At 41.3% G+C, this 11,544-nt stretch overlaps 1 protein-coding gene across 1 annotated transcript in view; it reads left to right on the top strand.

Moving 5' to 3' along the window:
* The first annotated feature begins 5,929 nt into the window (after positions 1–5,929).
* The window catches only part of POLR2D (RNA polymerase II subunit D), a 29,204-nt gene continuing 23,589 nt past the window's right edge, over positions 5,930–11,544 (top strand). The window contains exon 1 of the mRNA XM_038751933.1: positions 5,930–6,037. Within this exon, the coding sequence (XP_038607861.1) occupies positions 5,965–6,037 (73 nt within the window). The 5' untranslated portion in view covers positions 5,930–5,964. The remainder of the gene's footprint in view (positions 6,038–11,544) is intronic.

Here is an 11,544-nt window from a genome sequence, read left to right as displayed (position 1 = left end):
GAAGCGCTTACTAGTGCTTAGTGATAGTACTAATAATCATGGTATTTGTGAAGCGCTTACTAGCGCTTAGTGATAGTACAAATAATCATGGTATTTGTGAAGCGCTTACTAGTGCTTAGTGATAGTACTAATAATCATGGTATTTGTGAAGCGCTTAGTGATAGTACAAATAATCATGGTATTTGTTAAGCGCTTACTAGTGCTTAGTGATAGTACTAATAATCATGGTATTTGTGAAGCGCTTACTAGCACTTAGTGATAGTACAAATAATCATGGTATTTGTGAAGCGCTTACTAGTGCTTAGTGATAGTACTAATAATCATGGTATTTGTTAAGCGCTTACTAGCGCTTAGTGATGGTACTAATAATCATGGTATTTATTAAGCACTTACTAGTGCTTAGTGATAGTACTAATAATCATGGTATTTATTAAGCGCTTACTAGTGCTTAGTGATAGTACTAATAATCATGGTATTTGTGAAGCGCTTAGTGATAGTACAAATAATCATGGTATTTGTTAAGCGCTTACTAGTGCTTAGTGATAGTACTAATAATCATGGTATTATTTGTTTAAGCGCTTACTAGTGCTTAGTGATAGTACTAATAATCATGGTATTTGTGAAGCGCTTAGTGATAGTACTAATAATCATGGTATTTGTGAAGTGCTTACTAGCGCTTAGTAATAGTACTAATAATCATGGTATTTGTTTAAGCGCTTACTATGTGCCAGGCACTGTTCTAAACGCTGGGTTGGATATAAGCAAATCGGGTTGGACATGGTCCCTGTCCCACGTGGGGCTCACAGTCTCAACCCCCATTTTACAGATGAGGGAACTGAGGCACAGAGAAGTGAAAGGACTTGCCCAAGGTCACACAGCAGACAAGTGTGAGAAGCAGCGTGGCTCAGTGGAAAGAGCGCGGGCTTTGGAGTCAGAGGGAATGGGTTCAAATCCCGGCTCCGACGATTGTCAGCTGTGTGACTTTGGGCAAGTCACTTCACTTCTCTGTGCTTCAGTTCCCTCATCTGTAAAATGGGGATGAAGAATGTGAGCCCCAGGTGGGACAACCTGATCACCTTGTATCACCCCAGTGCTTAGAACAGGGCTTGGCACATAGTAAGTGCTTAATAAATACCATTGTTATTATTATTATTATTATTATTATTATTAAAGTGGCAGAGCTGGAATTTGAACCCATGACCTCTGACTCCCAATGATAATATGCTATTTGTTAAGCGCTTACTATGTGCAAAGCACTGTTCTAAGCAGTGCGGTTGATACAGAGGAATCAGGTTGTCCCACGCGGGGCTCACAGTCTTCATCCCCATTTTACAGATGAGGTAACTGAGGCACAAAGAAGCAAAGTGACTTGTCCAAAGTCACACAGCTGACAAGTGGCTGAGACGGAACTTGAACCCATGACCTCTGACTCCCAATGATAATATATTTGTTAAGCGCTTACTATGTGCAAAACATTGTTCTAAGCAGTGGGGTTGATACAAAGTAATCAGGTTGTCCCATGTGGGGTTCACAGTCTTCATCCCCATTTTACAGATGAGGAAACTGAGGCACAAAGAAGTGAAGTGACATGTCCAAAGTCACACAGCTGACAAGTGGCGGAGCTGGGACTTGAACCCATGACCTCTGACTCCCAATGATAATATGATATTTGTTAAGCGCTTACTATGTGCAAAGCACTGTTCTAAGCAGCGGGGTTGATACGAGGTAATCAGGTTGTCCCACGTGGGGCTCACAGTCTTTATCCCCATTTTACAGATGAGGGAACTGAGGCACAAAGAAATGAGGTGACTTGCCCAAGATCACACAGCACACAAGTGGCAGAGCCGGGATTAGAACCCATGACCTCTGACTCCCAATAAGGATATGATATTTGTTAAGCGCTTACTACGTGCAAAGCGCTGTTCTAAGCAGCGGGGTTGATACAAGGTAATCAGGTTGGGGTTCACAGTCTTCATCCCCATTTTCCAGATGGGGGAACTGAGGCCCAGAGAAGCGAAGTGACTCGTCCAAAGTCACACGGCTGACAAGTGGCGGAGCAGCGTGCCTCGGTGGAAAGAGCCCGGGTTTGGGAGTCAGAGGTCGTGGGTTCAAATCCTAACGATTTTGACCCCTGTCTACATGTTTTGTTTCGTTGTCCGTCTCCCCTTCTAGACCGTGAGCCCGTTGTCCGGTAGGGACCGTCTCTCTAGGTTGCCGACTTGGACTTCCCAAGCGCTCAGCACAGTGCTCTGCGCACAGTAAGTGCTCAATAAAGATGAATGAATGAATGGATGATCCCGGCTGTGCCACTTATAATCTGTGTGATTTCGGGCAAGGCAATAATACCATTGAAAGATGATTGACTGATGGATTCATTCAGCCGTATTTATTGAGCGCTTACTGTGTGCAGAGCTCTGTACTTGTTGTGATCGGGTTTGTCTGATCTCCGTTTTGTTTTCCCATCCCTTCCTCCCATCCCTTTGTACGCCCTTCCTCACGGAAGAAGAAGGCCCGCCAAAACTTCCCGCCACAAAACCTGCCTAACCAAGGCCTCCCCCGCCCCGACCTGCCTGACCAAAGCCATCCCTGTTGTCCACTAGCGGACTTGACATGACCGACTCCATTTTGTGCAGGCTGAGAGAACGACTCCTATTAGGACCCACAGGATGCTGTGAATTCTCTATTTTTACTGCCTTCTCTGCAACAGATGCCTTCAAGGCCATTAAACAAGTAACGCCGATCTATGTAAGGTCGTAGGGCGGATGACATCCTGACAAGACAGCGACAACAGAAGATAACAGAATTCACACACCTATTTATACGAGGCCATAGGGCAGATACCAACCACCTTGACAAGGCAGTAAAAACAGAGAATTTACAGCATCCTGTGGGTCCTAATTGGATTCCTGAAATTCCTAAATGCTCCCTCCCATGTTGCTGTAACTCGATAAAAGACGCAGTGAGAATGGGATCGGGGCTGCTCGATCTGGGTCCCTGGCCCCTTGCAGCCGCGCGCTAATAAAATCCACTTCTAAATTACTACTTGGGTCTCACTCGCTGATTCTCGGCACAACATACTACGCGCTTGGAAAGGACAAATCGGCAGCATATAGAGACGGTCCCTACCCAACAGCGGGCTCACAATCAATCAATCAATCAATCAATCGTATTTATTGAGCGCTTACTCTGTGCAGAGCACTGTACTAAGCGCTTGGGAAGTACAAATTGGCAACACATAGAGACGGTCCCTACCCAACAGTGGGCTCACGGTCTAAAAGGGGGAGACAGAGAACAGAACCAAACATACCAACAAAATAAAATAAATAGGATAGATAGGATAGAAATGTACAAACATTAGGTTGTCTCTTTTTTTTTTTTTTTTGGTATTTGAGCGCTTACTATGTGCGGAGCACTGCACTTGATCACTCGGGAGAGTACAACGCAACAGAATTAGTGGACACCTCCCCTGCCCGTAATGAGCTTCCAGTTAAGAGAAGCAGCCTGGCCTAATGGCTAGAACACCGGCCATTAGCGTCACTGGTCAGAAGATCGCGGGTTCGACTCCGCCACCTGTCAGCTGGGTGACCCTGGGCAAGTCACTTCACTTCTCTGTGCCTCACTTTCCTCATCTGTAAAATGGGGATTGAGACTGTGAGCCCCACGTGGGACAGGAACCGTGTCCAACTTGATTTGCTTGTATCCGCTCCAGCACTTAATACAGGGCTTGGCACATAATAATAATAATAATAATGATGGCATTTATTAAGCGCTTACTATGTGCAAAGCACTGTTCTAAGCGCTGGGGAGGTTATAAAGTGATCAGGTGGTCCCACGGGGGGCTCACAGTCTTTTAATCCCCATTTTACAGATGAGGGAACGGAGGCACGGAGAAGTGGAGTGACTTGCCCAAAGTCACCCAGCTGACAAGTGGCATAGCCGGGATTTGAACCCATGACCTCTGACTCCAAAGCCCGAGCTCGTTCCACTGAGCCACACAGTGAGAATGGGATCGGGGCTGCTTGATCTGGGTCCCTGGCCCCTTGCAGCCGCGCGCTAATAAAATCCACTTTTAAATTACTACCTGGGTCTCACTCGCTGATCCTCGGCGCAACATACTACGCGCTTGGAAAGGACAAATCGGCAACATATAGAGACGGTCCCTACCCAACAGCGGGCTCACAATCAATCAATCGATCAATCAATCAATCATCAATCGTATTTATTGAGCGCTTACTCTGTGCAGAGCACTGTACTAAGCGCTTGGGAAGTACAAATTGGCAACACATAGAGACAGTCCCTACCCAACAGCGGGCTCACAGTCTAAAAGGGGGAGACAGAGAACAGAACCAAACATGAGGCCGGGCAGCGTGGCTCAGGGGAAAAAGCACGGGCTTTGGAGTCAGAGGTCATGGGTTCAAATCCCGACTCCGCCACATCTGCTGTGTGACCTTGGGCAAGTCGTTTAACTTCTCTGACCCTCAGTTACCTCATCTGTAAAATGGGGATTAAGACTGTGAGCCCACGTGGGACAACTTGATCACCTTGTAACCCCCCCCAGCGCTTAGAACAGTGCTTTGCACATAGTAAGCGCTTAATAAATGTCATTATTATTATTATTATACCAACAAAATAAAATAAATAGGATAGAAATGTACAAGTAAAATGAACAAATAAATAAATAAATAAATAGAGTAATAAATATGTACAACCATATATACACAGTCTAGAAGAGAAGCAGCGTGGCTCAGTGGAAGAAGCCCGGGCTCTGGAGTCCGAGGTCATGGGTTCAAATCCCCATTCTGCCACTTGTCAGCTGGGTGACTTTGGGCAAGTCACTTCACTTCTCTGGGCCTCAGTTACCTTCATTCATTCAATCGTCTTTATAATAATAATAATTGGCATTTATTAAGCGCTTACTATGTGCAAAGCACCGTTCTAAGCGCTGGGGAGGATACAGGGTGATCAGGTTGTCCCACGTGGGGCTCACAGTCTTAATCCCCATTTTACAGATGGGTAACCGAGGCCCAGAGAAGTGACTTGCCCAAGATCACACAGCTGACATGTGGCGGAGTCGGGATTCGAACCCATGACCTCTGACTCCAAAGCCCGGGCTCTTTCCACTGAGCCACGCTGCTTCTCTATTTATTTATTTTACTTGCACATTTCTATCCTATTTTATTTTGTTAGTATGTTTGGTTCTGTTCTCTGTCTCCCCCTTTTAGACTGTGAGCCCACTGTTGGGTAGGGACTGTCTCTATGTGTTGCCAATTTGTACTTCCCAAGCGCTTAGTACAGTGCTCTGCACATAGTAAGCGCTCAATAAATACGATTGATTGATTGATTGATTGACTCCAAAGCCCGGGCTCTTTCCGCTGAGCCACGCTGCCTCTCTATTTATTTATTTATTTTACTTGTACATTTCTATCCTATTTATTTTATTTTGTTGGTATGCTTGGTTCTGTTCCCTGTCTCCCCCTTCTAGACTGTGAGCCCGCTGTTGGGTAGGGACCGTCTCTATGTGTTGCCAACTTGTACTTCCCAAGCGCTTAGTACAGTGCTCTGCACGTAGTAAGCGCTCAATAAATACGATTGATTGATTGATTGAGCGCTTAACGTGTGCAGAGCACTGTGCTAAGCGCTTAGGAAGGACAGGTTGGCAACTTCCGGTTTGCGCACGCGCGCTCCTGTGCTCTCTGGCCCCGCCCCCCCGCGGTGACTCCCGCTTCCGGTCCCCCCTTGCCTCTCTGGCCCCGCCCACCGCCGCAACTTCCGGTTCCTCCCTCCCTCTCTGGCCCCGCCCCCCGCAGCGACTTCCGCTTCCGGTCCCCCCCGCGTGCGCCCTCCCCCCCGAGCCCCCCGCGCGCGCGCAGCCGCGGCGGCTTCCGGTTCCGGTCCGGCCTGTCTCTCGCGCGCACGCGCGCGCACGCGCCCGCAGCGGCTTCCGGTTCCGGTCCGCCGGGCGCCATGGCGGCCGTGGGGAACGACCCACGGGCGGGCGACGTGGAGGAGGACGCCTCGCAGCTCGTCTTCCCCAAAGGTGCCCCCGACGCCGACAGCACTGCCCTCCTTTCGTTCCTTTACTCGTTATTAATAATAATAGTAATAATAATAATAATAATAACGACGGTGTTTATGGTGCTTTGCACCTAGTTCCCTCCTTTCATCCCTTTAGTCGTTCTTAGTAACAATCGTAATACTAATGACGATGGTGTTTATAGCGCTTTGCACATAGTTCCCTCCTTTCATTCCTTTAGTCGTTATTAATAATAATAGTAATAATAATAATAATAACGGCGGTGTTTATAGTGCTTTGCACCTAGTTCCCTCCTTTCATCCCTTTAGTCGTTCTTAGTAACGATCATAATAATAATGAAGATGGTGTTTATAGTGCTTTGCATGTAGTTCCCGCCTTTCATTCCTTTAGTCGTTATTAATAATAATAGTAATAATAATAATAATAACGGCGGTGTTTATAGTGCTTTGCACATAGTTCCCTCCTTTCATCCCTTTAGTCGTTCTTAGTAACAATCGTAATACTGATAACGATGGTGTTTATAGTGCTTTGCATGTGGTTCCCGCCTTTCATTCCTTTAGTCGTTATTAATAGAAATAGTAATAATTAATAATAATGACGGTGTTTATAGTGCTTTGCACATAGTTCCCTCCTTTGATCCCTTTAGTCGTTCTTAGTAACAATCGTAATACTAATAATGACGGTGTTTATAGTGCTTTGCACCTAGTTCCCTCCTTTCATTCCTTTAGTCGTTCTTAGTAAGAATAGTAATAATTAATAATAATGACGGTGTTTATAGTGCTTTGCACATGGTTCCCTCCTTTCATCCCTTTAGTCGTTCTTAGTAGCAATCGTAATACTAATAATGATGGTGTTTATAGTGCTTTGCACCTAGTTCCCTCCTTTCATCCCTTTAGTCTTTCTTAGTAAGAATAGTAATAATTTATAATAATGACGGTGTTTCTAGTGCTTTGCACATGGTTTCCTCCTTTCACTCCTTTAGTCGTTCTCAGTAACGATCGTAATACTAATGATGATGGTGTTTATAGTGCTTTGGGTGTAGTTCCCGCCTTTCATTCCTTTAGTCGTTATTAATAAAAATAGTAATAATAATAATAGTAACGATGGGGTTTATAGTGCTTTGCACATAGTTCCCTCCTTTCATTCCTTTAGTCTCTCTTAGTAACAATCGTAATACTAATAATGATGGTGTTTATAGTGCTTTTTACGTAGTTCCCTCCTTTCATTCCTTTAGTCGTTCTTAGTAATAATAGTAATAATTAATAATAATGACGGTGTTTATAGTGCTTTGCACATGGTTCCCTCCTTTCATTCCTTTAGTCTTTCTTAGTAACAATCGTAATACTAATAATGATGGTGTTTATAGTGCTTTGCACCTAGTTCCCTCCTTTCATCCCTTTAGTCGTTCTTAGTAATAATAGTAATAATTAATAATGATGACGGTGTTTATAGTGCTTTGCACAGAGTTCCCTCCTTTCATCCCTCAGTAACGATCGTAATAATAATGATGATGGTGTTTATAGTGCTTTGCATGTAGTTCCCGCCTTTCGTTCCTTTAGTCGTTATTAATAAAAATAGTAATAATAATAATAGTAACGATGGGGTTTATAGTGCTTTGCACCTAGTTCCCGCCTTTCATCCCTTTAGTCGTTCTCAGTAACGATCGTAATAATAATGACGATGGTGTTTCTAGTGCTTTGCACATAGTTCCCTCCTTTCATTCCTTTAGTCGTTATTAATAAAAATAGTAATAATAATAATAGTAACGATGGTGTTTATAGTGCTTTGCACCTAGTTCCCTCCTTTCATTCCTTTAGTAGTTATTAATAAAAATAGTAATAATAATAATAGTAACGATGGTGTTTCTAGTGCTTTGCACCTAGTTCCCTCCTTTCATCCCTTTAGTCGTTCTTAGTAACAATCGTAATACGAATGACGATGGCGTTCATAGTGCCTTGCACAGAGTTTCCTCCTTTCATCCCTTTAGTCTTAGTAAGAATAGTAATAATTAATAATAATGACGGTGTTTATAGTGCTTTGCACATGGTTTCCTCCTTTCATTCCTTTAGTCTTTCTTAGTAACGATCGTAATAATAATAACGATGGTGTTTATAGTGCTTTGCATGTAGTTCCCGCCTTTCATCCCTTTAGTCGTTCTCAGTAACGATCGTAATACTAATGATGATGGTGTTTATAGCGCTTTGCGTGTAGTTCCCGCCTTTCGTTCCTTTAGTCGTTATTAATAAAAATAGTAATAATAATAATAATAATAATAACGATGGTGTTTATAGTGCTTTGCACCTAGTTCCCTCCCTTCATTCCTTTAGTCTCTCTTAGTAACAATCGTAATACTAATAATGATGGTGTTTATAGTGCTTTGCACCTAGTTCCCTCCTTTCATCCCTTTAGTCTTTCTTAGTAAGAATAGTAATAATTAATAATAATGACGGTGTTTATAGTGCTTTGCACATAGTTCCCTCCTTTCATTCCTTTAGTCGTTCTTAGTAACAATCGTAATACTAATAATGATGGTGTTTATAGTGCTTTGCACCTAGTTCCCTCCTTTCATCCCTTTAGTCGTTCTTAGTAATAATAGTAATAATTAATAATGATGACGGTGTTTATAGTGCTTTGCACCTAGTTCCCTGCTTTCATCCCTTTAGTCGTTCTCAGTAACGATCGTAATACTAATGATGATGGTGTTTATAGTGCTTTGTATGTAGTTCCCGCCTTTCGTTCCTTTAGTCGTTATTAATAAAAATAGTAATAATAATAATAATAATAATAATAACGATGGTGTTTATAGTGCTTTGCACATAGTTCCCTCCTTTCATTCCTTTAGTCTCTCTTAGTAACAATCGTAATACTAATAATGATGATGGTGTTTATAGTGCTTTTTACGTAGTTCCCTCCTTTCATTCCTTTAGTCTTTCTTAGTAAGAATAGTAATAATTAATAATAATGACGGTGTTTATAGTGCTTTGCACATAGTTCCCTCCTTTCATTCCTTTAGTCTCTCTTAGTAACAATCGTAATACTAATAATGATGATGGTGTTTATAGTGCTTTGCATGTAGTTCCCGCCTTTCATTCCTTTAGTCGTTATTAATAAAAATAGTAATAATAATAATAATAACGATGGTGTTTATACTGCGTTGCACCTAGTTCCCTCCTTTCATCCCTTTAGTCGTTCTTAGTAATAATAGTAATAATTAATAATGATGACGGTGTTTATAGTGCTTTGCACCTAGTTCCCTGCTTTCATCCCTTTAGTCGTTCTCAGTAACGATCGTAATACTAATGATGATGGTGTTTATAGTGCTTTGCATGTAGTTCCCGCCTTTCGTTCCTTTAGTCGTTATTAATAAAAATAGTAATAATAATAATAATAATAACCAAGGTGTTTATAGTGCTTTGCACCTAGTTCCCTCCTTTCATTCCTTTAGTCTCTCTTAGTAACAATCGTAATACTAATAATGATGATGGTGTTTATACTGCTTTTTACGTAGTTCCCTCCTTTCATTCCTTTAGTCTTTCTTAGTAAGAATAGTAATAATTAATAATAATGACGGTGTTTATAGTGCTTTGCACATAGTTCCCTCCTTTCATTCCTTTAGTCTCTCTTAGTAACAATCGTAATACTAATAATGATGATGGTGTTTATAGTGCTTTTTACGTAGTTCCCTCCTTTCATTCCTTTAGTCTTTCTTAGTAAGAATAGTAATAATTAATAATAATGACGGTGTTTATAGTGCTTTGCACATGGTTTCCTCCTTTCATTCCTTTAGTCTTTCTTAGTAACGATCGTAATAATAATAACGATGGTGTTTATAGTGCTTCGCACGTAGTTCCCGCCTTTCATCCCTTTAGTCGTTCTCAGTAACGGTCGTAATACTAATGATGATGGTGTTTATAGCGCTTTGCGTGTAGTTCCCGCCTTTCGTTCCTTTAGTCGTTATTAATAAAAATAGTAATAATAATAATAATAACGATGGTGTTTATAGTGCTTTGCACCTAGTTCCCTCCTTTCATCCCTTTAGTCGTTCTTAGTAACAACCGTAATACTAATAACGATGGCGTTCATAGTGCCTTGCACATAGTTCCCTCCTTTCATTCCTTTAGTCGTTCTTAGTAATAATCGTAATAATTAATAATAATAATGGTGTTTATAGTGCTTTGCGCATAGTTCCCTCCTTTCATTCCTTTAGTCGTTCTTAGTAATAATAGTAATAATTAATAATGACAATGGTGTTTATGGTGCTTTGCACCTAGTTCCCTCCTTTCATCCCTTTAGTCGTTCTCAGTAACGATCGTAATACTAATGACGATGGTGTTTATAGCGCTTTGCGTGTAGTTCCCACCTTTCGTTCCTTTAGCCGTTATTAATAGAAATAGAAATAATAATAATAATAACGATGGTGTTTATAGTGCTTTGCACCTAGTTCCCTCCTTTCATCCCTTTAGTCGTTCTTAGTAATAATAGTAATAATAATAACGATGATGGTGTTTATAGTGCTTTGCACCTAGTTCCCTCCTTTCACTCCTTTAGTCGTTCTCAGTAACGATCGTAATACTAATGACGATGGTGTTTATAGCGCTTTGCGTGTAGTTCCCGCCTTTCATTCCTTTAGTCGTTATTAATAAAAATAGTAATAATAATAATAATAACGATGGGGTTTATAGTGCTTTGCACCTAGTTCCCTCCTTTCATTCCTTTAGTCTCTCTTAGTAACAATCGTAATACTAATAATGATGGTGTTTATAGTGCTTTTTACGTAGTTCCCTCCTTTCATTCCTTTAGTCATTCTTAGTAATAATAGTAATAATTAATGATAATGACGGTGTTTATAGTGCATTGCACATGGTTTCCTCCTTTCATTCCTTTAGTCTTTCTTAGTAACGATCGTAATAATAATAACGATGGTGTTTATAGTGCTTTGCATGTAGTTCCCGCCTTTCATCCCTTTAGTCGTTCTCAGTAACGATCATAATAATAATGATGATGGTGTTTATAGTGCTTGGCGTGTAGTTCCCGCCTTTCGTTCCTTTAGTCGTTATTAATAAAAATAGTAATAATAATAATAATAATAATAACGATGGTGTTTATAGTGCTTTGCACCTAGTTCCCTCCTTTCATTCCTTTAGTCGTTCTTAGTAACAATCGTAATACGAATGACGATGGCGTTCATAGTGCCTTGCACATAATTCCCTCCTTTCATCCCTTTAGTCTTTCTTAGAAAGAATAGTAATAATTAATAATAATGACGGTGTTCATAGTGCTTTGCACATAGTTCCCTCCTTTCATTCCTTTAGTTTTTCTTAGTAACGATCGTAATAATAATGACGATGGTGTTTATAGTGCTTTGCATGCAGTTCCCGCCTTTCATCCCTTTAGTCGTTCTCAGTAACGATCGTAATACTAATGACGATGGTGTTTATAGTGCTTTGCGTGTAGTTCCCGCCTTTCATTCCTTTAGTCGTTATTAAAAGTAGTAATAATAATAATAATAA

The sequence above is a fragment of the Tachyglossus aculeatus genome, chromosome 1, assembly GCF_015852505.1.
Source record: "Tachyglossus aculeatus isolate mTacAcu1 chromosome 1, mTacAcu1.pri, whole genome shotgun sequence".
NCBI lineage: Eukaryota > Metazoa > Chordata > Mammalia > Monotremata > Tachyglossidae > Tachyglossus > Tachyglossus aculeatus.
Note: the sequence above shows the minus strand (reverse complement) of the source record. Positions and strands in the feature narration are given on the sequence as shown.